General features: G+C 45.4%; 2 protein-coding genes across 3 annotated transcripts in view; both read right to left on the bottom strand.

Annotated features, from left to right (window-relative positions):
- Positions 1–27,166, bottom strand: part of KIF1B (kinesin family member 1B) — a 327,303-nt gene that overhangs the window by 297,011 nt on the left and 3,126 nt on the right. Inside the window, exon 1 of one of the 2 annotated variants that reach the window (XM_059912572.1) lies at positions 21,946–21,949. The exons of the other annotated variant lie outside the window; for it this stretch is intronic. The gene's annotated coding sequence lies outside the window, so the exon portion shown is untranslated. Of the gene's footprint in view, positions 1–21,945; positions 21,950–27,166 lie in introns of those variants that run through there. 2 annotated transcript variants of the gene reach the window in all.
- RBP7 (retinol binding protein 7) lies at positions 7,146–26,032 on the bottom strand. Its single transcript, XM_059912678.1, has 4 exons — positions 25,924–26,032; positions 13,543–13,721; positions 13,322–13,423; positions 7,146–7,388 (listed from the first exon to the last, which is right to left on the bottom strand). The coding sequence occupies exons 1-4, from the start codon at positions 25,994–25,996 to the stop codon at positions 7,338–7,340; spliced, it is 405 nt and encodes a 134-aa protein (XP_059768661.1). The 5' UTR covers positions 25,997–26,032; the 3' UTR covers positions 7,146–7,337.

Here is a 27,166-nt window from a genome sequence, read left to right as displayed (position 1 = left end):
GAAACTATTCACTACACTTATGCAAAATTTATCCTTATAATGAACTACTGCTTTGGGTATGAACTTAAAAAAAAAATTTTTTTTTTTGTTACAATTCACTGCTTAATGTTAGAATCATTTATATGGAATTTATCATTGACTTTTTATGACTTTTGTTTCATATTTTCAGGACCTAGTACTACTTGGTGAACCTCTCCAAATGTCTGCTGAATTGAATTCAATCCAAGCAATTGTGATAAAATGCGTCTAATAGTTAACTATAGTAAATCACCATGAAGATGGCCTCTTGCATTTTAAAATGACAGGGATCCTTCGCATATTATGTTTTCTCACTTGTTTTTACGGAACCATGCCAAAATGTCTTTCCAAACTGAAATTAAAGCAGTGAGGCATAATTAAAAATATATATTTGGTCTTTGTCTTTGATTCCTGGCACAGAGGTCCAAAACCTCTTGGAGTTTCCTGAGTGATAGGAGTGTCTTTGTCATTCATAAGGGGCGACTGTAGATCACGCTTGAGTTTGTCCTAATGAGGCAACTTAGGGTGTTCCCCCCTCCAGATAGCCTCAGAATGGGGGCTGGTCACCAGAAAGACCAAGGGAACCCTCTGTCTGGCCTACCAGCCTCTGGGAGAAGAAGGGGGACTGGAGATTGAGCTCTATAAAAACCCTTGAACAATGAGGCTCACGAGAGCTTCCAAATTGGTGAACACGTCGAGATGCTGGGAGGGTGGAGGACCCAGAGAGGACATGGAAATTCCATGTCCCCCCACCCTTGCCTTATGCATCTCTTCCTTTGGCTGTCCCTGAATTGTATCCTTTATGATAAACCAGTAACAGGAAGTAAAGCTCTGTGAGTCATTCCAGCAAGTTATTGAACTTGAGGGAACTGTCATGGGAACACAGAAGGCCACTTACTGTACAACTCGATTTATATAAAAAATCCAGAATAGGCCATTGCATAGGGATAGAAAGTAGATTAATGGCTTCCAGGGGCTGTGGGGAAGGGGTTGCCTGCTAATGGGTAAGGGGTTTCCATCTGAGGTAATAAAAAAGTTCCAGAATTAGACAGTGGTGATAGTTATACAACACTGTGACTGTACTTACTGCCACTGAATTGTACATTTTAAAATAGCTCAAGTGGTAAACTTTGTTATGTGTAAATTACCACAATTTAAAAAAATGCACCCATTAGGATGGCTATTATCGAAAAGCCAGAAAACACATGTTCGTAAGAATGCGGAGAAATTGGAACACTTGTGCACTGTTGGTGAAATGGCACAGTTGCTGTGGTACACGGTTGGCAGTTCCTCAAAAAGTTAAACACAGGATTACCACGTGACCCAGAAATTCCACTTGTGTATATACTCGAAAGAATTGAAAGCAGAGACTCGAATGGATATTTGTACACCTGTGTCCACAGCAGCATTATTCACAATAGCCAAAAGGTGGAAGCAACTCAAATGTCCATTGCCAGATGAATGGATACACAAAATGTGGTCCATCCATACAATACAATGGAGTATTAGCCTTTAAAGGGAAGGAAATTCTAACACAGGCTACAGCATGGATGAACCTTGAAGACGTATGCTGCGTAAAATTTGCCACACTCAAAAGGACAAATATATGATTCCACACAGGTGAATAGTCAAATTCATAGAAACAGAAGGTAGAATGGAGGTTGCCACCGGCTGGGAGGAAGAGGAATGGAGAGTTGTTTCATGCGGACAGAGTTTCACTTTGGGAAAATGAAAAAATTCTGGAGATGCATGGTGGTGATGGCTGTACAACAATGTGACTGTACTTCATGCCACTGAACTGCACTCTTAAAAATGGTTAAAATGGTAAATTTTATGTTATGTATAGTTTACCATAATTTTTTTAAAACACTAAAAACTAAAAAAAGAAAGAAAAGGAGAGAAAAGAAAAGAAAAAGAAAGGAAAAGAAAAGAAAAGAAAAAGAAAAGAAAAAGAGCAAGGGCCCTCCCTCCTTCCCCAGAGGGCCCCGCGAGAAGAGGATGCAAGGCTCGTCCAGAAGGGGGCGCGTCGGGTCCCCGTGCTCCTCCGCAGCCTTCGCAGCATCCGGGGCTACCCAAGAGGGGTCACTCCACCCCAACTTCCCTTAACTTCAAATCTGAGGCAGGGCGTGGCGGGGGTGGTGGTGGCGGTGAGGCGGGGTGGGGGGGTTCCCCCTCTTTCCCGGGCTGTCCGGCCCCTTCCCCGTGTTTGGGTGGCGCAGACGGTGCCAGCCCTGAAACGCGCGCCATTCCCTGGAAAGCTCCTGTCTTTCCAGAAGGCTTCCTCTGCTTCCCAGGCTGGCAGAGCTCGCGTCCGGAGGAATCCCCTATTTTATTCTGTTCCATCTATTTCATTGCTGTTCTCACAGGATGGCCAGCAATAACTTTGGGGAACAAACAGCCTCAGCGCGTCACCCTCCCACACATCAGGCTCCTGCAGCGCGCGCAGCGCGCTCCGCGTGGACTCGGCTACTCGCCCCTTCTTCCCAGGGACGCGTAGCAGCTGCTCCCAGAGCCGCCCAGAAAAATCCGCATAGCTCTCCCCCGGTGGACGTCTCCTGATTGAAACAAAAACTCCGTCGTGGAGGCTAGTTTCTGAACTCTTCATAACTGGAGCCAAAATAGCACCATAGGAAGCTGTATACCAGTCTTTTCCTTGGAGAACGAGAAGAATTTTAATTTCTAACGCTTAAAACTTTTAATAAAATGCCTGAAGAAACAGACATCTGCAGGGGTAATGGGATGAAGGTTCAAACTAAAACCACTCCTATCTTGATTTGGTAGGTTGCCTAAGTGGGGAATGTTTTTTAAAAAGAAATGCTTCCTAGTCATAAGGTGAGAGGAAGGAGAAGGAGAAAACAAGGAGAAAGGCAGAGAACTAGGGTCTTCCCCGGTGGTGCAGTGGTTAAGAATCCGCCTGCCAATACAGGGCACACGGGTTGGAGCCCTGGTCTGGGAAGATCCCACATGCCACGGAGCAACTGGGCCCGTGAGCCACAACTGCTGAGCCTGCGCATCTGGAACCTGTGTTCCGCAACAAGAGAGGCCACGATAGTGAGAGGCCTGCGCACCGCGATGAAGAGTGGCCCCCATTCGCCGCAACTAGAGAAAGCCCTCACACAGAAACAAAGACCCAACACAGCCAAAAATAAATAATGAATTAATTAATTAATTAAAAAAAAACCAATGACCAATTAGAAATACAAAGGAAGAAACAATTCAGTTTACAATAAAAGAATTATTTAAAAAAAAAAAAAAAAGAAATGCTTCCTAGTCATAAGGTGAGAGGAAGGAGAAGGAGAAAACAAGGAGAAAGGCAGAGAACTAGGGTCTTCCCCGGTGGTGCAGTGGTTAAGAATCCGCCTGCCAATACAGGGCACACGGGTTGGAGCCCTGGTCTGGGAAGATCCCACATGCTGCGGAGCAACTAAGCCCGCGTGCCACAACTACTGAGCCTGCATGCCACAACTACTGAAGCCCACGCACCCAGAGCCTGTGCTCCGAAACAAAAGAAGCCACCGCGATGAGAAGCCCGAGCACTGCAAGGAAGAGTAGCCCCTGCTCACCGCAACTAGAAAAGGCCTGCGGGCAGCAACGAAGACCCAACGCAGCCAAAGAAAATTAAAAAAAAAAAAAAAAAAAAAAAAGGCAGAGAACTACTGCTTATTACTTGTTGCGGCTTTAAGTCAAGTCATATAAGGGAGGAATGGAGGAGAGCCAGCCATTCTGGAGCTGGTGAGCCTGCAGGTGGAGGTAGAAGGGTTCACGGCTTCGCTAAAAGTGATGCTCTTTTCCTGGGACCTGAGAGTCTCATAACTGGGTTCGAAGGACTGAATAGATACATAAATAAATAAATGCTCTATACCCTGAACTGGATAGTTCCAGGTACTGCTGAGCAGCGGTCTAGCAGATAAGATTGCTCAAAGTCCCCTGGCTCTGCGAAAGGCCAACCTCATCTCCTCCCACTCTCAGTCCTGCTCCCTCTGCCTCCTGGCTGCACCTCCAGAACGTCAGACATCCTTTCACTTCAGGCCCTTTGCACTGGTTCTCTTGCCCTCCAGCTCTCCACAAAGCTTATTTCCTTGTTTTATGACTCTGACTAAATATCACACTTTCCTGAGATTTTCTTAACCATCTTGCTTAAAAGGGCACCAGCAACATCCTGTTTTCTCTATTCCCCTTCCCTAATTTTTTTTTTTTGATAGCACTTACCACTGTATGTTTAACATATATATTATCTATCTCCTCCCTTTGGTTCATGAAGGGAACAATTTTTCACTTTTTTCACTGCTAAATTCCAGGAATTAGCATGGTCCTGGGGAAAGCAGGTCCTTCATGTTTGTTTTCTTCTGTTTTGTTTTGTTTTGTTTTTTGGCCTCACTGCACCGCTTGTGGGATCTTAGTTCCCAGACCAGGGACTGAACCCAGGGCCACGGCAGTGAAAGTGCCGAGTCCTAACCCACTGGGCCGCCAGAGAAGTCCCCCCATATTTGGATAAATTAATAAATGCTGATAAAACTTTGCCTTCCCACCAGAGCCTATTGTTTCAAATTGCCCCAAAGCAATGTTGTTATGTTAGGAGATTTCTAAAAAGCGGTGGTCTCACAGCCCACAGCCTCCAATTTGGGTTACTCACTACATAATTCTCAAATCTGACTGGGTCTGCAACCTCAGCCAATCCACATACTGCCTGATTCTATCCTGAAACAATCTCGTGTTCTTTCTTTTTGGTGGGATCACGATATGTAATTGGATCAACAACTGTCTTCTGACTTCATTTGACTCCGAAGTCACCACTTCTAAGGTCAAACTAATAACTTGGCTTCTGTTATTTATGTCGACAGAAAAAAAAAAAGCACAACCTAAAAGCTGAGAATTATGTTTTATTCAGCAGACTTAACTGAGGACTTAAGCCCAGGAGCCAGCCTCTCAGATAGCTCCAAAGAGGTAAGGCAGGAGCCGGAATATATAGGAGTTTTTGCAACAAAAACCGGGTAGTCAGAACATCAAAAGATTACTGTTAAAGAAAAAAACAGGCACTTCCCTGGTGGTCCAGTGGTAAAGAATCCGCCTTCCAGTGCAGGGGACGCAGGTTTGAGACCTGGTCCGGGAAGATCCCACATGCTGCGGAGCAACTAAGCCCGTGCGCTGCAACTACTCAGCCCGCATGCCTCGAACTACAGAGCCCACACACTCCAGAGCCGGTGCACCACAACTAGAGAGAAGCCCACGTGCCACAAAGAAGAGCTCGAGTGCTGCAACTGAGACCCAACGCAGTCAAAAAATAAATAAAAATACATAAAATAAATAAAATAAATATTAAAAAACAAAACAGACATCTCAAGTTAGTGAATTTAGCACTTTTCTATGTATGGGAAGATGCAAGAGTCTGGGCCCATTGAAATAATTCCTTTGATATGCACTTTAGCTATCTAAGGCCAGTATCCTATTTTTCTCCATCCTGGGTTCCCTCAGGGTGCAAAGTTGGAAGCTGTCGCAGTGGCTGGTGGCTTGATGGCTGCAACATCCTTGGTTTACTGATATGGCAGGCCACATTTTTCGTCTACACTTAAAACAAGAGCTATATCTGATACTCAGACTTTAACTTCCTATAGATTTCTGTCATCACCAGCAGATGGTAAGCTCCTACAGGCGCAGACCTTTCCTCTGCTGTTGTCCACGGAATCCCTAAAGCCCAGCTTACAGCCTAGCACGTGGTGAGTACTCAGTGGCCATGAGTCCTTCCCTGACTTGCCTTATCATCTGGCATAGACTCTATGGTCCATAAATTCCATCCATCTCGCCAAGTTGCTCCCCTCCAAGACTCCCTGAAACTACCACCACGTCCCTTCTGCTTCTCACTGTCTGTACCCCTTCGCCTCTGCTGGTTCCAAAACCCTTCGCATGCTGCTTCAGTACCAGATGTGCTTCTAAACCATCCTCACCAAGATGGCAAAATCCTGCACCTCGCCTTATGGATAACTTGGGCATCTCAGAGAGCACTGAACACTCCCTCAAGCCTGAATGTTTCATTCCTTTGCTTCCCTGATGCCTCCCTGTTTTTCCAGCCCCTCTGGTCCTGGGGCTGTGGGGTTTGTACCTCGGGTTTCTCTCTTCTCACTTTAAACATAATGTCCCAGACAGTCTCATCCATATGTGTAGTTTATATGCTCAACAACTTGTGCGTGTCTCCGGACCCATCTATCCATTGTCTCCTGGCAGCCTGGATTTCACCCGGCACAGGCATCTCAGAATCTGAAGTTCTGACTCCACTTCCTTCTTCTGCTTGTGTTACCTTCTTTCTGATGGGCCTCACCCTTCCTATAGCAGCCTGAAACAAAAGAGAGCACCTCCCTTGATTCTTCCCCCTGCCAGCATCCCTAGATCTCATCCATCACCTTGGACTATAGATTCTGCCTCCTTAATAATTGGTTACTTCTCTCCAGTCCCAGGAGTCCTTTTCCCGTATTTGAGACCTGGGCTCCAGGTGATCCCAAATAATGTCACCTCACACTGTGATTTCCACCGGGCTTTCCAAACTGCCTCCTGATTTGCATCCCCCAGCCACAATCTTTCTTCCCTCTGCATTCAGAGTTACTTCCTTTGAGCCAACCTAATTGTGCATATCTGCTTAATACCCATCACCATCTTCCTATTACCTTGGGGACAAAAATCTCACCTCTTTACCCTAGCATTCAAGATTCTTCATGGTAGGGCCCCTGACTGTCATGTCAGTTTTCCCCTGCTATCTCTCCCCTCCCCACCCCACCCAATACACCCTAAGTTGCAGCTATAGCAATCTTTTCAGTTCTTCAAATATCCCTCCAACTTTTGCCTAGAATGCTTCCTGCTTACCTATGCTTCAGGTCCCAGCTTAAGGAGCACCTCCAGAAATACCGCAGACCCCTGCCACCACTTGCCCATCCCCAGATGGCAGGTTTGCCCCTCCTGAGCTCTCACAGCTGCCTATACTTCTCACCACTGATCAGACTGTTTGTTTCCTCCATTTTCCTCACTAGACCTGGAAGGCGGGAATTAAAACTTGTTCATTGGTGTGTCAGTGGTGTGCCTAGAAGGCTTCCAAATATTTCTGAAAATAAGGATATGCTAAATTTAGAAGGAAAAAGTCATAATCATTGGACAGGTTTATTGAAGCTGAGACGTTTTCTCACAATCCAAATGGCTTCTGGTACAGGATGTGTGACATCTTTCCGACCACAAGGCCCCATCCACGAAACCAGGACAGATCAACACCTGTTTATTCTGGAATATAATTCAGCATTAAGCTACTGCCTCATGTGGACTCTGCGGTTGGATCCAGATCAAGCTCTCTGGAACGTTTGTTTGCACACTTGGCCTTCACAGAACATTTCCTAAGGGCAGGGAGGAAGGGAAGACGAAAGAAGATGAGTTGGCATGTGGTCTATTACTATTAGTCACAACACTTCTGACACCAGGTACGTGGTGTCTTTTCCAATCCCATGTCTCCAACCCTCTGACGCCAAACTGGATGGTCAAGAATTTTTCTTTTTTTAAATTTTCACTTTTACTTGTATCTTTCCTTCTCTTTTTAAAAAAATATTTATTTATTTAGTTGCACCAGGTCTTAGTTGCGGCAGGCGGGCTCCTTAGTTGCAGCATGTGGGCTCCTTAGTTGAGACATGCATGTGGGATCTAGTTCCCTGACCAGGGATCGAACCCACGCCCACTGCACTGGGAGCACGGAGTCTTATCCACTGCTGGATGGCCAAGAATTTAATTCAGTTCTGACACTGAGGACCAGAGCAGTGCAGACCCCACAGGTCAAGGGCTTAGTCTCATGAGATTGCCCTTATTTCAGACATCAGTCACAAGTCCTAGGCCACCCATACTTCCGACCGAACAACCGTAAATTGGGGATTCCCACAACCCCCTCCTCAGGTTCAATACTTTGCTAGAATGGCTCACAGAAACACTCTTTACTTGCACTTACAGATTTAATGTAAAGGATGCAACTCAGGAAGAGCCAAACGGAAGACATGCATAGGAGAAGGTATCGCTGGGGGCGGGGCGGGGGGGCATTTGGCAGGGCGGGCAGAGCTCCAGGAGGGCTACCCTTCCAGCACTTCTATGTCTTTACCAACCAGGAAGCTCTCTGAACCCCCTTAGGTAGGGGTTTTTATGGAGGTTTCATTACACAGGCATGATAGCTTAAATCATTGGCCATTGGTCATTAGCTGAATCTGCAGATGCTCTTCCCTCACCCAAGCTCAGGGGCTGTGCTGAGAGTTCCAGCCTTCTAATAATGCCTTGATCTTTCTTGGGACCAGCCCCCATCCTGCAGCTATCTAGGGTCCCCAGCCACCAGTCATCTCATTAGCACACAGAAGACACCCTCATTACTCTGAGATTCCAGGGGTTTTAGGAACCAGGTACAAAGACCAAATATTTATTTATTTATTTATTTATTTTTGTATACTCTATTTTTTTTGAATTTTTGAATTTTATCTTATTTATTTTTTTATACAGCAGGTTCTTATTAGTTATCCATTTTATACATATTAGTGTATATGCCAGTAGTGGGATTGCTGGGTCATATGGCAATTCTCTTTTTAGTTTTTTAACTAAAAACACTCCATACTGTTCTCCATAGTGGCGGTATCAATTTACATTCCCACCAACAGTGCAAGAGGGTTCCCTTTTCTCCACACCCTCTCCAGCATTTGTTGTTTGTAGATTTTCTGATGATGCCCATTCTAACTGGTGTGAGGTGATACCTCATTGTAGTTTTGATTTGTATTTCTCTAATAATTAGTGATGTTGAGCAGCTTTTCATGTGCTTCTTGGCCATCTGTATGTCTTCTTTGGAGAAATGTCTATTTAGGTCTTCTGCCCATTTTCTGATTGGGTTGTTTGTTTTTTTAATATTCAGCTGCATGAGCTGTTTATATATTTTGGAGATTAATCCTTTGTCCATTGATTCATTTGCAAATATTTTCTCCCATTCTGAGGGTTGTCTTTTCACCTTGTTTGTAGTTTCCTTTGCTGTGCAAAAGCTTTTAAGTTTCATTAGGTCCCATTTGTTTATTTTTGTTTTTATTTCCATTACTCTAGGAGGTGGATCAAAAAAGATCTTGCTGTGATTTATGTCAAAGAGTGTTCTTCCTATGTCTTCTGCTAAGAGTTTTATAGTGTCTGGTCTTACATTTAGGTCTCTAATCCATTTTGAGTTCATTTTTGTGTATGGTGTTAGGGAGTGTTCTAATTTCATTCTTTTACACGTAGCTGTCCAGTTTTCCCAACACACCACTTATTGAAGAGACTGTCTTTTCTCCATTGTATATCCTTGCCTCCTTTGTCATAGATTAGTTGACCATAGGTGCATGGGTTTATCTCTGGGCTTTCTATCCTGTTCCATATATCTATATTTCTGTTTTTGTGCCAGTACCATATTGTCTTGATTACTGTAGCTTTGTAGTATAGTCTGAAGTCAGGGAGTCTGATTCCTCCAGCTCCGTTTTTTTCCCTCAAGACCACTTTGGCTATTCGGGGTCTTTTGTGTCTCCATACAAATTTTAAGATATTTGTTCTAGTTCTGTAAAAAAATGCCACTGGTAATTTGATAGGGATTGCATTGAATCTGTAGATTGCTTTGGGTAGTATAGTCATTTTCACAATATTGACTCTTCCATTCCAAGAACATGGTATATCTCTCCATCTGTTTGTCATCTTTGCTTTCTTTCATCAGTGTCTTACAGTTTTCTGAGTGCAGGTCTTTTACCTCCTTAGGTAGGTTTATTCCTAGATATTTTATTCTTTTTGTTGCAATGGTGAATAGGATTGTTCAAATATTTATTTTTATTGTATCACAGCTTGTAAGAATCATCCCAAGAGTATCCTTAGAGCAAGGGTCCTTCTATCCTCTGCTTAGGCAGAGTTCTTGGCTATGCCAAAGAAGGATGCATGCAGTTTGAACATTACTTCTTACAGCCAACTAATCTGAATCCTCAAACAAATTTGTGTTTTCTTTGTAGTTTCATGTTACATTTTTGTGATGGCAAGTTTCTTAACTTTGTTTTTATTGCTAGAAGAGTGTGAGATTTGTCAATCTAAGAATCAAAATATCTTCAGTGTCTTTGTAATCAAAGAATCCCCAGACTCTCAAATACCACCCATATCCAACTTTAAGATGAGTGCTCTCATTTTGTTTTCATGGATCTCACCTAGATTTCACATGTACGTTGAGACTTAAAAAAACATAGAGTTGAAAACACACATTCTTGTCAGACTTAGATTTGAATCTCTACTCTGCAACCTTGGGGAATTTCAAAATCTCAATCTCTTCATTTGTAAATGGGAAAAATAGTGTCCCTTTCACAGGATTGTCTTGAAGACTAAGTAAGAAAATGCACTCAAAGGATTTAGCTAAGTAATCACACACAAAATCATCACTCAAAAAATGTAAGCCAGGGATTCCCTGGTGGTGCAGTGGTTAAGAATCCACCTGCGAATACAGGGGACGTGGGTTCGAGCCCTGGTCTGGGAAGATCCCACATGCCGTGGAGCAACTAAGCCCGTGCGCCACAACTACTGAGCCTGCGCTCTAGAGCCCGCGAGCCACAACTGCTGAGCCCACGTGCCACAGCTACTGAAGCCCGTGCACCTAGAGCCTGTGCTCCACAACAAGAGAAGCCACTGCAACGAGAAGCCTGCGCACCACAGTAAAGAGTAATTGCTCACCGCAACTAGAGAAAGCCCACGCGCAGCAACGAAGACCCAATGCAGCCATAAATAAATAAATAAATAATTTTTAAAAAAATGTAAGCCATTGTAACATACCTGTATGGCAGGAAGAAATTCTCATTTTAAAAGCCATAATTAAGCCTTGATGTACAATTTTATACCCTCTAGATTATATTTAGAAATTATTGATTAGGTTGAGCTATAATTTGTATGGTCTTGAAGTGCTGGTGGCATAAGAAATTGATGTACCCTTTTGGAAGCGAGTAAGGCAACAAAGTAGCAGGAGGCAATGATGTCTCTGACAACACTGATCCTCTCTGTGAATTCTTCCCAAGGGAATAAATCCATGCATGCAAAGAGGTCTGTTTATGTGAATTTAAGAAACAGCTGAAAAGACCCTGAAATATTCCTGGACATTGAAATTAAGAAAATGTTTTACTAATATGAGAGTTCATGAACCTGATGGAATATTATGCAGCCAGTTTGCTACGTTATTATATGTATTCAATTTATACATGATGAATTCAATAGGGAAATTATTTAGAAACCTGGAATATGTTTTTCTATTGAATGAAAAGGCACAATATTCTAACAGACTGGATGGTAAGATACCAAATTGAAAACAGTGAGTCGGGATGGTAGGATTGCTGGTCATGGTTTCCTGTTTAACATTTTCTTTAATAATCTCATCAAAAATAAGAACACGGAACAAGAAAATACAAACAACCCAATCAAAATAATGGGCAGGCCGGGCGCGGTGGCGCGCGCCTGTAGTCCCAGCTACTCGGGAGGCTGAGGCAGGAGAATCGCTTGAGCCCAGGAGTTCTGGGCTGTAGTGCGCTATGCCGATCGGGTGTCCGCACTAAGTTCGGCATCAATATGGTGACCTCCCGGGAGCGGGGGACCACCAGGTTGCCTAAGGAGGGGTGAACCGGCCCAGGTCGGAAACGGAGCAGGTCAAAACTCCCGTGCTGATCAGTAGTGGGATCGCGCCTGTGAATAGCCACTGCACTCCAGCCTGGGCAACATAGCGAGACCCCGTCTCTAAAAAAAAAAAAAAAAAAAAAAAAAAAAAATGGGCAGAAGACCTAAATATACATTTCTCCAAAGAAGACATACAAATGGCCAATAGGCACATGAAAGGATGCTCAACATCACTAATTATTAGAGAAATGCAAATCAAAACCACAATGAGGTACCAGCTCACACCAGTCAGAATAACCATCATTAAAAAGTCTAAAAACAACATATGCTGGAGAGGGTGTGGAGAAAAGGGAACCCTCTTACACTGTTGGTGGGAATGTCAATTGGTGCAGCCACTATGGAGAACAGTTTGCAGGTTCCTTAAAAAAACTAAAAATAGAATTATCATATGACTCAGCAATCCCACTACTGGGCATATACCCAGAGAAAACCACAATTCAAAAAGACACATGCACCCCAGTGTTCACTGCAGCACTGTTTACAATAGCCACGTCATGGAAGCAACCTAAATGCCCATCGACAGATGAATGGATAAAGGAGATGTGGTACATATACACAATGGAATATTACTCAGCCATGAAAAGGAACAAAATTGGGTCATTTGTAGAGATGTGGATGGGCCTAGAGACTGTGAAGCAAGTGAGAAAGAGAAAAACAAATATATATTAACGCATATGTGTGGAATCTAGAAAAATGGTACAGTTGAACTGGTTTGCAAGGCAGAAGTTGAGACACAGATACAGAGAACAAACGTATGGACACCAAGGGGGGAAAGCAGGGGTGGGGGTGGGGGTGGGGTGAAATGAATTGGGAGATTGGGATTGACATGTATACACTGATATGTATAAAATGGATAATAAGAACCTGCTGTATATAAAAAATAATAATAATAAATTAATAAATACAAAAAAAAAGAATTACCATATGATCCAGCAATCCCACTCTTCAGCATATACCCAGACAAAACTATAATTCAAAAAGATACATGCACCCCTATGTTCATAGCAGCATTATTCACAATAGGCAAGACATGGAAACAATCTAAATGTCCATTGACAGATGAATGGATAAAGAAGATATGATACACACACACACACACACACACACACACACACACACACACAATGGAATACTACTCAGCCATAAAAAAGAACAAAATAATGCCATTTGCAGCAACATGGATGCAACTACAGATTATCATACTAAGTGAAGTAAGTCAGACAGAGAAAAACAAATATCATATGATATCACTCATATGTGGAATATAAAATATGACACAAATGAACCTACTTTTGAAGCACAAAAAAACTCACAGACATAGAGACCAGACTTGTGGTTGCCAAGGGCGGGGGGAGGGAAGGGATGGACTGGGAGTTTGGGGTTAGTAGATGCAAACTATTACATATAGAATGGATGGACCACAAGGTCCTACTGGATGGCACAGGGAACTATACTCAATGTCCTGAGATAAACCATGATAGAAAAGAATATAAAAAAGAATATATATAACTGAGTCACTTTGCTGCACAGCAGAAATTAACACATTGTAAATCAACTATACATCAATAAAATTTAAAAAAAGACAAAACAGGGCGAGTACCAGGTAGAGTTGGTCCCCTTCAATCCAATGGGTCCAGCCTCTGTTCTTCTTTTCCCCCTTCTGCACACAGGTGAGTCTGTCATTGTCCCAGATGACCAAGCTCTGCATGAGGGATGGGAGAAAATACTGGTGTGCTCTAGCAACATCCTCAGGTATTACTAGGGAAGGTGCCAAGGTAACCTTGCAAAACTAAAAGCCTGTGTCATTACTTTAATTTTTACCTTGCATTTTCTGTTATCCAGGCCTTTGTTATCCTCATCAAATTCTTCTCCAACTTTAAATTTCACAAGGTAGTTCCTGAAGCTGCTGTTTGTGTGGATGGTAAAAGAATCCCCATTCTGCTCAATCACTTTCTGTGGTTTCAGCAGCTTGGCTATCTTACGAGTGGCAAAGTCAATATCTTAAAAATAATTTTTTAGAAAGAAAAGAAGACATTTCAACATTTCCTTGAGATGCAAAAGCTAAGAACTTGGCAGCTGTCCTCAAAATCATTGCATTTGATGGCTAGTGTTGCTTTTACAACTTCAGCATCGTTTCCTGACAAAATTGGATCTACAGGGTCAGCTATCCTGGCAAATCTCCTTCCAGAGGCTGATTAAAAATCTTGAACAGGGCTTCCTGGTGGCGCAGTGGTTGAGAATCTGCCTGCCAATGCAGGGAACACGGGTTTCAGCCCTGGTCTGGGAAGATCCCACATGCCGCAGAGCAACTGGGCCCGTGACCCACAACTACTGAGCCTGCGCGACTGGAGCCTGTGTTCCGCAACAAGAGAGGCCGCGATAGTGAGAGGCCCGCGCACCGCGATGAAGAGTGGCCCCCACTTGCCGCAACTAGAGAAAGCCCTCGCACAGAAACGAAGACCCAACACAGCCAAAAATAAATAAATAAATAAATAAATAAAATTTTTTAAAAAAATCTTGAACAGCTTTCAGGGAAAGTTCATTTGGCTGGCTGTGTGTTAGGTGATGGATTTGAAGCTGGGCATGGCAGAGACAGTTCTGGGAATCCCCTCAGAGGTTGACAAGAGGACGAGGAAGCCAAGGGGGCTGGGCTCAGGCCACAATCCAGCCTCAGTCACAGCGATGCTGCCTTTTTCTGCTTTATACATTTACACTTCCAATTAAGACAGCATTTGAACAGTTTCTGAACGCTGGGAAAAAAACAAAACAAAACAAAGCACCTCTAACAAAAAAGAAAAACAAATAGGGAATTCCCTGGCAGTTCAGTGGTTAGGACTCGGCGCTTTCACTGCCAAGAGCCTGGGTTCGATCCCTGGTCGGGGAACTAAGATCCCGCAAGCTGTGTGGTGCAGCCAAACAAAAAATTAATAATTTAAAAAAATTTTTTTAATTTTAAAAATTAAAACAAGAAAAAAAAGAAAAAAATTAAAACGAAAAAAGAGGGAAAAAAGCACCTCAAAAAAACACTGTAATCATGCAAATACTACTATACATTGAGAAATCTTTAATAAGCTTTAAAAAAGAGTCACACACTGAAACATGGAATGCTGAAACGATCAGCGTTTTGGTATAGACAGCTCCCATTAAGTGGCTTTCAACCCATTATGTACTAGAGGTAAGGGTTGCTATTTTATTTTATTTATTTATTTATTTATTTATTTATTTATTTATTTATTTTTAACATCTTTATTGGAGTGTAATTGTTTTACAATTGTGTGTTAGTTTCTGCTTTATAACAAAGTGAATCAGCTATATGTATACATATATCCCCATATCCCCTCCCTCTTGTGTCTCCCTCCCACTCTCCCTATCCCACCCCTCTAGGTGGTCACAAAGAACCCAGCTGATCTCCCTGTGCTATGCGGCTGCTTCCCACTAGCTATCTATTTTACATTTAGTAGTATATATAAGTCCATGTCACTCTCTCACTTCATCCCAGCTAGGGGCAGGACAGGAATAAAGACGCAGATGTAGAGAATGGACTTGAGGACACAGGGTTGCTATTTTTTTTTAAATACATTTTAAAGTAATAACTAGAATTATGACTTATAACATTATACCAGAACATATAAGATTTTTAGAAATTTCATGTAATGTCTGAAACATTTATATTAACATATTTCCATACAAATAACCCAAACAGGGTTGCTATTTTAAATAGGGAAGCCAAGTGCCATTTCAGCCAGAGCTGAGGGAGATGACGAAGTGAGCTGTAAGCTGTGCAGATCTGGGGGGAAAGAAGTGTAAGACAGAGGTCACAAGGATCCCAGGAAGGGCGTGCAGGATGGTCTCAGGAACACCCAGGAGCCTGGGGTGGCCGGAGCAGAATGAGGGGGAATGAGGAGGAGGAGGGGACCTAGAGATGAGATGCGAGGGGACAATAAGGACCATCGGACTTTAACCCAGAGCAAGATGGAGTCAGATGGGAGCCACCGGAATGTTTAGAGCAGGTGACACGATCTGACCTGATCAGGCAGCCACAGCTATATGCTGGCCCGTCACCCTGGACAATTCTATGAGTCACAGGGCATGGTGCTCCTATTTAGGGATTGTCCTATTATGTATAATAAAGTTTTAGGAATCTTCATTTCAGAGACTTACGTACCTCATTGCAGGTAGCTTGGTCCCAGAGTTGACCCCTGTTTTAATTTGTTTCCCTAACAGATTCGGTTTTTCCTGACACGACTGCCACTTGGGGTTAGCTGTGCTTCCCAGGGCCGGGCGCCTCATACTTCCATTTCCAGCCTAGAAAACGTGGCCAAGCCCTGAGTAGGGGTCCTTCAGCATCTCATTAGCCCCCACCCATTCCTTTTGTCTTCTTAAAAAATTTTTCTTTTTTTGGCCTTGCCACGCGGCTTGCGGGATCCTGGTTCCGTGACCAGGGATTGAACCTGGGCAGTGACAGCGCGGAGTCCTAACCACTGGACTGCCAAGGAATTCCCAGTCCTACCCATTTTTAAGCTCAATGATAGTGTAAATGTTTTAGAATGAAATAATGCCATTTGCAGCAACATGGATGGACCTAGAGATTATCATACTAAGTGAAGTAAGTCAGAAAGAGAAAGACACCATATGATATCACTTATACGTGGAATCTAAAATATAAATATCTACGAAACAGAAACAGACTCACAGACATAGACTCACACCTCTCTTGTGGCTGGCAAGAGGGGTGGAGTGGGGGAGGGAAGGATTGGGAGCTTGGGATTAGCAGATGCAAGCTATTATATATAGGATGGATAAACAACAAGGTCCTACTGTATAGCACAGGGAACTATATTCAATAACCTGTGATAAACCATAATGGAAAAGAATATGAAAAAGAATACATACATATAACTCAATCACTGTTTTACAGCAGAAATCAACACAACATCGTAAATCAACTATACTTCAATAAAATTTGTTTTCAAGTTTTTTTAACCTAGAGCTCAAGTTTTTAGCACGAAATGCAAATGATCCAGTCTTTACTTGTTTTCAGCAATGTTTAAACATTGAGGCTAAACCCTTAAAATATTTATCCGATTATTAAAATGACCAAGCCAAATTTAAAATAGTTATCACGGACTTTCCTTAAACCTTATTCTGTATGTGGAACAAAAACAAACAAGAGGGCTTCCCTGGTGGTGCAGTGGTTAAGAATCCGCCTGCTAATGCAGGGGACACGGGTTCGAGCCCTGGTCCGGGAAGATCCCACATGCCGCAGAGCAACTAAGCCGGTGCGCCCCAACTACTGAGCCTGCGCTCTAGAGCCCGAGAGCCACAACTACTGAGCCTGCGTGCCACAACTACTGAAGCCCACCCGCCTAGAGCTCATGCTCCACAAGAGAAGCCACTGCAATGAGAAGCCTGCGAACCTCAACGAAGAGTAGCCCCTGCTCACCGCAACTAGAGAAAGCCCGCGCGCAGCAACGAAGACCCAACACAGCCAAAAATAAATAAATTAAAAAAAAACAAAAAAACCCCAAACAAACAAGAATCCAAACTTTAGATAATTACTTTACATCAGTTATGCTTTTACCATCAGTGAGATGATTTGTTGCTAGTAAATTTATAATTAGTACTACTGTTACTGAAAGCTCGGCCTCTCCGTGCACCGGTGCCTAATCAAATCCCGGAGACAGAGTTTTGGGTGAAGTAGAACAGGAGAGCTTTATTGCTTTGCCAGGCAAAGGGGCACACAGCGGGCTCTGGCCTCGAAAAACTGTGTCCCAACCCCAGAGGATTTGATGAAGGGTTTTATAACAGTGGTTCAAAGGCGGGGAAGTCTCTGACAAGATTAGGGTGTGAGCAGGGCTTGTACTTGCTTAACCTCATCTCAGGTGGTCGTCTCCTCATCTTAACGAGCTTCTCTGGTCCCTGTAATCTCGCCTCAGGTGGTTTCTTGGCTGCTCCTCCCTTGACTAGCAACTTTTTGAATCTGTGCTTTGGAACTCAGGGAAGGTCATGGAGGCTGGAGTCTTGCCTACAAGAAATGGTGGACACGGACTTCGCTGGTGGCGCAGTGGAATCCGCCTGCCAACGCAGGGGACACGGGTGCGAGCCCTGACCCAGGAAGATCCCACAGGCCGCGGAGCTCTTAGTTAAGAGCATGCGCCACAGCTACTGAGCCTGTGCTCTAGAGCCCGCAAGACACAACTACTGAAGCCCCCCCCGCCCTAGAGCCCATGCTCCACAAGAAGAGAAGCACCGCAATGAGAAGCCCGCGCACCACAATGAAGAGTAGCCCCTGCTCGCTGCAACTAGAGAAAGCCCACGCGTAGCAGCGAAGACCCAACACAGCCAAAAATAAATAAATTAATTAATTAATTAATTTAAAAAACCGGTGGACAGGGACTTCCCTGGTGGTCCAGTGGTTAAGAATCTGCCTTCCAATGCAGGGGGCTCAGGTTTGATTCCTGGTTGGGGAAATAAGATCCCACATGCTGTGGGGCATCTAAGCCCACGCACCACAACTAGAGAGGAGCCCGCACGCCGCCACTAGAGAAGCCTGTGCCGCAACAAAAGATCCTGCATGCCGCAACTAAGACCCGACACAGCCAAATAAATAAATAAATATTTTTTAAAAAAAAGAAGAAATGGTGGACAAAAGAAGGCCTCCGTGCGCAGGCCCCACTCGGTTTCACTACCACACTGTAAGATTGTCACTTAACAGATTTGCAGTTGCAAGGCTGGCCTTTTTAAAGATCAAAATTTAAATTAGCTTAAGTTCTGGTCATTTTCTGCCAGGTCTACACTTACCATGACCTCAGTGGCCAAATGGCTTTAGTGCCCATAAGGCTTTTGTCTAGGTCAAACCATGCTTTTCCACACCATTAGATTTTTTTTTAAAATTTATTTTATGTATTTATTTATTGGCTGTGTTGGGTCTTCGTTTCTGTGCGAGGGCTTTCTCTAGTTGCCGCAAGCAGGGGCCACTCTTCATCGCGGTGCGCGGGCCTCTCACTGTCGCGGCCTCTCGTTGTGGAGCACAGGCTCCAGACGCGCAGGCTCAGTAATTGTGGCTCACGGGCCCAGTTGCTCCGCGGCATGTGGGATCTTCCCAGACCAGGGCTCGAACCCGTTTCCCCTGCATTGGCAGGCAGACTCTCAACCACTGCGCCACCAGGGAAGCCCCACCATTAGATTTTATAGTAGGAAATAAGACATTCCAGCAGGCGGAAGAGACGATCTAAACGATGCACATCCTATTACAAGGATGTGTGTGAGCATACACATTTTAGGGCAGGATCTCAAAGAGGCCAACGCAACATATACTTTTCTAAACTTCATCTGTTCACATTAACCCTTCATCCCAAAGCCATTTCTAATCTTGAGGCAATGTGGGTCTTGGAGCCAAGAGATACTGGTTTTAAATCCAGTTTATGTGGTGACCTTGGACAAGCTGGTAACATCCCTGCCTTCTCATGTTCATGAGATTAAAGGGGAGTCCAGACAAGACCAGTCAAGCCCTTGCAGGCATTAGCACAGCGTTCTTTCCTGCCTAGAGCTTCACACCTTGGGTCTTCCTTTGCTATTGTGGGGTCCACCAAGAACTCCCAGATCCAGAGCTAGCTCCTCCAGACTTTAGAACCCAAGCAAACTTTCTTCGATGTCCAAAGGACAAATTGCCTTTCTTCTCCCTGCAATTTGGCAGAAGCTAGGAAAGAGCAGTATCAGAGCCATGTTGGGGAGTTGCAGGATCAGCCCTAGTCAGAAAGGAGTAATTTTTCCCCTCAAAAGAGATGCTGGGGGACTTCCCTCGTGGCGCAGTGGTTAAGAATCTGCCTGCCAATGCAGGGGACACGGGTTCGAGCCCTGGTCCGGGAAGATCCCACATGCCGCAGAGCAACTAAGCCCGTGCACCACAACTACTCACAACTCGAGTGAACTTGCACTCTAGAGGTTGTGAGCGACAACTACTGAGCCCGCATGCCACAACCACTGAAGCCTGCGTGCCTATGGCCCATGCTCCGCAACAATAGAAGCCACCGCAATGGGAAGACTGCACACCACAAAGAAGAGTAGCCCCTGCTCGCGGCAACTAGAGAAAGCCCAACTAGAGAAAGCCCGTGTGCAGCAACGAAGACCAAGTGCAGCCAAAAATAAATAAATAAATTTATTTAAAAAAAAACAACCATAAACATTTTTAAAGGGAGAATCATTTGGGGAGGGGGTCAGAGTCTGCTATCTTCCACTGTGTGCAGACTTTCAGGGTGGTGTTCTAGGAATCTTGTGCTCAGTCTGAAGTTACCATCCTCCACCTGGGTGGAGACCTTAGTTCCTGCATAAGAACTCAAAGGTATTGTTATGTATGTTTCTTGAGGAGGAACAAGGACCCTGCCCCAAGGCTGCACTATTGTTTCTTGACTGCTCCTCCTTTGTTTCTGCATTCCCTCCTTTCCCTGATAAGCAACTTGAATCTGATCTTTGGAACTCAGGGAAGGTCAAGGAAACTGAATGAAGCCTACTTCCTACAAATAAGAAAGGAGGGACACAGAAAGGATTTGTACCCATGAGGGCCCCACAGGATTCTACTCAGTTTCAGAATCACCTAAGAATCTGGTTGAATGCAGATTCTGATTCCATAGATCCAGGATCTGGGATGAGGCACAAGTGTCTGCATTCTAAGGAGTTCTGCTGGTCCTTGAGTAACAAGACCCTACAATCATCTGGATCTGAGCTCCTATTTTGCCCAGGAAAAATGCATTGACCCTGGAGTCTATGTTTTTACACGTGGAAGGCAGAAGAGAGTGTTTGCCACACAAATAGCCATGTGTGCCAAATCATTTTCTTCCCAGGTTTTTGGCAACTGGCAATAGGTTTCAGGCTGATTTCAGCTATTGTATAAAATGCTAATGTAAGCAGATAGGTTAGGGGGTCCCCCAGAGAAAGAGAACCAGGCATGGCTTTCTTGACATAAGAGAAACCATTTTTAGCCTTGCCATTTTTATTTTTATTTTTTTGGTGTTGCCTTTTATTTTTATTTTATTTTATTTTAGTTTTTGGCCATGCCATGTGGTATGTGGGGTCTTAGTTCCCCAGGGATTGAACCCACACCCCCTGCATTGGAAGCACAGAGTCTTAATCACTGGACCGCCAGGGAAGTCCCATGGCCTAGACTTTTTGTGATCTAAACCTGGCCATATTGAGTGCCCTTGAGCAGGTCTTAGTAATTCAGGAACAAAGGAAAAGCAGTCAAGAAAAAATAGCTCAGCAATAAAACAGAGTCCTACTTCTGTAAGCAGCTATTTTGTCCCTTTCCTGCTTGCCTATTTCTGTTCCCCTTAAACCTTAATTATGACAATGAGATCACTAGGTAACATTTAACCTAACTCCTGACTTATGCTCTACTAAATGTTCACAATGCCTTGCCTAACCTGTTGATTCTTTCCCTAGATTAAAAGAAGTAGGAATGAAGAATTAAGTAAAGAATGACTAGTTTTCTACCCCCAGCAACTCCCTGAGCAAATTTACAGGCAGACCACACAGGCAAAATAGCATCCAAAGGAAGATCAGGAGAAGTCAGCAGGTTTGCAAGCAATGGAAAAATGATGAAGAATCTGACCTCCTACCTTAATAATTAACTGAGATTTTTTCCCCCTTTTTCCCTTTAAAAACTTTCATGGCTGAGCATAATCTTTGGAGTTGATTTTGGGACATGAGTCCACGTTCTCCCCAGATTGCCAGCTTTTCTTCTTTTTTTTTTTTTTTAAATTTTATTTTTATTTATTTATTTTTATTTTATGGCTGTGTTGGGTCTTCGTTTCTGTGCGAGGGCTTTCTCTAGTTGCGGCAAGTGGGGGCCACTCTTCATCGCGGTGCACGGGCCTCTATCGTGGCCTCTCTTGTTGCGGAGCACAGGCTCCAAACGCGCAGGCTCAGTAATTGTGGCTCACGGGCCCATTTGCTCCGCGGCATGTGGGATCTTCCCAGACCAGGGCTCGAACCCATGTCCCCTGCATTGGCAGGCAGATTCTCAACCACTGAGCCACCAGGGAAGCCCGCCAGCTTTTCTGATTAAAGCAACTTCCCTTTCTACCAACAGTTGCCTCTTTAGTATTGGCTTTTGAGCAGGAGAAGCTGAACCTGAGTTTGGTAACAATTCCTCCTCAAGGAATATACAGAACAATCTGATACAGTCTTAGTTCCACAGGAACTAAGGCCCCCACCCAGGTGGAGGATGGAATGATGGTGTTGACCCTCCTGAGGTGAATCAACTAAAGCTTGGACTCTGCCCAATTCTATGCTGAATTCTCCTCTGCTCAAACCCCTTCATGAATATGCATATACCCTTAGCTTAAAACTTCACCAATTTTGCTATTCAGGGAGACACTGCTTTGGGAAAGACCCGCAGTGTTGTCCTTACTTGCTGCAAGAAATAATAAATCCTTTCTTCTCCTGATCTTTGGCTTGGTCACCCACCAAGAGGCGAACCCAGTTTTCAGGTAACACTAAGAGATCCCTTGGTTTGTATTTTAGACACTCTTTAGAATATCAAATCTGATCCAACCACCTCTAACAGATGAGGAATCTAAATGAACTCAGAGGTTATATGACTTTGATTCTATTACCAACAATCGGCGGCTAGTTATCTGGGTTTCCAGTTTGATGCTCTGTTATACTAACTAGCCTCTACTCCAGCATCCTTAGCACACTTATATTTCTTTTGGGAAACAGACTGCAAATAAGAGTTCATTTGTTGTCTGGATCTAGTATCTTTCTGGAACCTGAACCAAATGTAAAAAAAGGAGTAGTGAGGCAGCATATTGACTCAATATTCCACGGCTTAATCCTTTGTGAAGTGGGTTGGATGATAAATGAAGATAGCTAATGTAAATAAATAGCCTCTGTTGGCCTCTAGGATCTAATACAGTGGCAGATAATTGATAAGCTTCTACTGAAACCACGAAAAAGAAAGTATCAAACAAGGGGTCATAGCAGAGCATAAGAAAAGCAGGACAGTACTGGGGACAGGTGAAGGATTCCATGAATACACATTTGAAAAACACTAATTACAACACTCAGAAGGCTGCTTTGCGGTACGTGACAGGCTTAACAAAAGATGTCTTTGCACACTTGAAATGTTGACTCTGACTCCATTCCCTGTTTTCTTCTCTAAGAAATTTGCTCTAAAAGCCATGGAGGGCCTTCCCTGGTGGTCCAGTGGTAAAGAATCCACCTTCCAATGCTGGGGACGTGGGTCAATCCCTGGTCGGTGAACTAAGATCCCACATGCCACGGGGCAAGTAAGCCCGCACGCTGCAACTACTGAGTTCGAGCGCCTCAGCTAGAGAGGCCTCCTGCTGCAAACTACAAAGCCCAGGCCCTCTGGAGCCTGTGCGCCACAACTAGAGAGAGAAAACCTGCATGCCACAACTAGAGAGACGCCTGTGTGCTGCAACGAAGAGCCCGCACCACAACGAAAGATCCCGCATGCCGCAACGGACCCAACGCAGCCAAATAAATAAATAAATAAATGCCAGCCATGGAAATGGTTAAAGAGAAAGCATAGCAAGGCAAAATTCAAAGCCATCTCCCAATCTTTAGCACTTTATCTTCCATAAAGAAGCCAGATACTAGCCAGAGAAACCAGGGAAGAAAGCACTTATGGTCACATGTCGCCACTAATTTGGGGGTGAGGAGATAAGAACATTATCAGGATTTACTGCCTTTGGGAAAAATCATCATTAATTCCTTCTTATGAATGGGAAAGAGAGGAAATGAGATTCAGGTGAAGGGTAGCAGAATATGCCACCCTCAGATATGCCACTTTGTCATACTGACTATTTTGAAATGAAGACGATTGGGAAGCAGATAGAAGAAAAACTCTCTGCCCTTCCCCCAGAAGCAGGACATAACTGTGTAAATGTGTCCCCCCCGCCTCTGTATCAGGTTGGACAGAAGTTAGGGAGACAACACTAGATTCCTATCAGCCTAGAGATGGCATCAGAATTTACAAAATAAACTTTACTAACTAGCTCTCATTTTCCATTAGTTCCTCCATGTATTTATCTTCCCACAATTTGCCACCCCTAGAAAGTCAAAGCCCTTTTCTTTGTCTTGTCACTTCTCTACAAAATTATTACTCTTTGCTAAGATGCCACATAACCAAGTTCTAACCACTCTGAGATGCTCATCACTGAATGTTCCTGTGTGTATTCACCATGCATGTGCTAACAAACTTCTCTTTGTTTGTGTCTTGTTACTCTTTTTTAAAATAATTAATTAATTAATTAATTTTTGGCGGTGTTGGGTCTTCGTTGCAGTGCTCGTGCTTCTCATTGTGGTGGTTTCTCTTGTTGCAGAGCACGGGCTCTAGGCACGCGGGCTTCAGTAGTTGTGGCACGCGGGCTTCAGTAGTTGTGGCATGCGGGCTGTAGAGCGCAGGCTCAGTAGTTGTGGTGCACAGGGCTTAGCTGCTCCGCGGCTTGTGGGATCTTCCCGGACCAGGGCTTGCACCCATCTCCCCTGCAATGGCAGGCGGATTCTTAACCACTGGGCCACCAGGGAAGTCCCTACTCTGTCTTTTTTAGTCTAATTTACAGGGCCCCCAGCCAATGAACCTAAAATGGGTAGAGGAAAAATACTTTTTCTTTGCCTATGAGGTTTTGTGTCAGTATGAATCAGATTTACCTTGAGAAGTTCCAGACTTCCCTACTTAGTGTGAGAAAGGGAGGGGAGAATCTTACCATAGGCTGGGAGATCTTAAAAACACAGGGGAGCCTCAGAACCGTACGTTTCAAAGTGGTTAAAATGGCCGATTTTATGTTATATTTATTTTAGCACAATTAAAAGAAAAAAGAAAAAAAAATGGACCCCCCCACCCCCTGCTCTCAGTTTACAGATGGAGAAACTGAGGCCCAGGTCAGATAATGAGGAGGCGAGCCAGAGCAGCCCCCAGCTCCCTAGACTCCCAGCAACTCTGGCCCAGCTGTCAATAGTGCCCCTGATGGGTGTCATTTAGGCGAAAGTGCTTGGCACAGAGTAGGTGTGAACTTACTCTGAACCATCAAGTCTGAAGAATTAAACTAAGGGCAGGACGAACTAAGAATCGGTACGGAAGGGAGGCGTTCTACAGTCCCGGCAGGAAATAAACTCTTGAGGCCCTCTGGGAAGCAAGGTCATTGGCGGGGGCCCCGCCGCCCCCCTACGCACCCTGGAGGACCCCGCGTTCCCTTCCCTCGAGCCTAGAGCGCCGGAGCCCAAGCCGGGCAGGGGGCGGTGGAAGCGACCCCTCCAGGCGCCCACCCACAGTCCTTCCGGCTGGAATTGGGCCCCGGGGTGGGGGGGACGGGGTAGTGGCCTCGAAGGGGTCTGGGTTTCTTGACCCCCCTCAAGCCCTCGAGGTTAGGAGAAGCCAGAAAAGTAAAGATTTCAAACGTAGCTCCCGAACTCCACCGGGCACCAGAGTCACCTGGGGGCGCGGGCGCGGCCGGAGACCGGCTGGGGAAGGTCCTCTGGGGCCCGCGAATCCGCGTCCCGGACCAGCTCCAGGTGATGCCGGTGCTGCCGGCCGGGACCTCCCCGGGACCGCCACTGGACTCGCGGAATCCCAGAGCCGCCGCCCGGAGCCTCGCGTTAAAGCGGCTGCGCAGCGAGGTTCTCCCGGGAGGGGCTTCGGGCCGGGGCTCCCCCTCACCCGGGTGGACCCCCATCGTGTCCCCGAGCCTCCCAGCGAGGTGGGCCCATGCCACCCGCGCCCCCGCCTGCTTGGAAGTCCGCGATAGGACAGGAGCCTCGGCCGCGGGGTAGAGACGCACGGGGCACCGGCGGACAGACAGAAGGACACGCAGAGAGACTCGCGGACAGGGGAGAAAGGACGGGGAGCGGGTGGGCGGACGGCGGACAGGAGGGAGGACGGGAGGGACCGGGACATGGGCAGGCGGGTGGCGGGCAAGGGGATGGGGGAGACCGAAGGATGGGGGACAGCAGACCGACTGGAGGACTGACAGACGGACGAGGGTGGGAGACCGACGGTCAGACGGACGGACAGCGAGACGGAGGATGGACGGGGGTGTGGGGAAGCGGGGGGACGGACGGACGGACGGACGAGGGTGAGGGGAGACAGGGAGACTGACCCACAGGCCAGCCCGGCCTCCTCCGCCCTGAGCCGGACGCGCGGCCGGAGCCCGAGGCCCCCGCACGGCCCCCCGGCCCTACCTAGGGCCAGCATGTAGCCCTCCAAGTTGTCGCTGCTGAGCAGGTTCCAGGTGCCGCTGAGGTCGGTGGGCATGGCGGGGCTGGGGCGGCACTGGCGGTGGGCGGTGGGGACCCGGGAGGTAAATGTGTGGCCGGGGAGGCGGGACCGGGGCGGGGCCGCGCGGGAACCGCGCCGGGAGGAGCCCTCCCCACCCGAAGCCTCCTTCGCCACGCGCTCCTGGATTTCTGCTACCTCCCTTTTGGAGATAGCTCAGTTTTCCCTTGGGTTTCCTCCTCTCTGCTTTAACTCCAAACCGTGATCACGGCCACACTGTTTTCTCTGCCTACACGTTACTAACCACGGGATCTCCTTCAAAGGCATGGCATTCATTACTGTGTCAGCTGCAAATAATATGCCAATAAATCCAACTCTAGCGGTCTCAATAAATAGGGGGTTATTTCCTTACCTATCAAGCAGTCCTGGGATAAGCAGTTGCCGGTGATGATACGGCAGCTCCACTGTCACGGAAGTGGCACCTCTCTGCTTCTCCTGGCTCTGTGATTCCTGCCGGTTACCTCACTGGGATGAGTTGGCTGCTGGGTTTCCAGCCGGAACATCCACATTCAAGGTGGGAAAGAAGGGGTAGAGTACCACCTGCCATTATCCCTTCATCAGATTTCTGTTTACCCTCATTGGCCCAAACTGTGTCTTATGCTACTTTTAACTGCAAGGGAGCCGGGGGAATCTAGTATCTAGTCTTTAGCCTTGTCAGTACAGAAAGGCCAAAGAGTAAGGTGTTGCGAATGTGGGCTAACCTATAATATAGCCACAAACACCCTCTCTATAGGCTGGCTCCAAGACTTATCTGTCCATTTCTTTTCTTTTTTTTCTATTTAAAAAAAAATTTTTTATAGGAGTATAGTTGATTTACAATGTTGTGTTAGTTTCAGGTGTACAGCTTATCTGTCCATTTCTGATCTCTTCCGTGAGCTCCAGACTCAAGTATATTAATAGCCAACATTTATTGAGTGATTACTATGTGTATTATCATTTATCACAAAATCCTACCTCTCCAATAGTTACTTTAGTATCTCCATTTGACAGAGACAAAACCTGAGACAAAGAGAGGTTAAGTAACTTGCCCAAGTTCATACAGTTGGTGGAAGAGTCTGGATTCGATCTCAGGCAGCCTGACTTCAGAGCTCATGTGTCACCTCTCACTGCTTAAGATGCCTCTCAATGTCTCCCCTTGGATGACTTAAA

The sequence above is a fragment of the Balaenoptera ricei genome, chromosome 1 (genome assembly GCF_028023285.1).
Source record: "Balaenoptera ricei isolate mBalRic1 chromosome 1, mBalRic1.hap2, whole genome shotgun sequence".
NCBI lineage: Eukaryota > Metazoa > Chordata > Mammalia > Artiodactyla > Balaenopteridae > Balaenoptera > Balaenoptera ricei.
The sequence above is the reverse complement of the archived record's forward strand: the minus strand, read 5'-3'. Positions and strand labels throughout refer to the sequence as shown.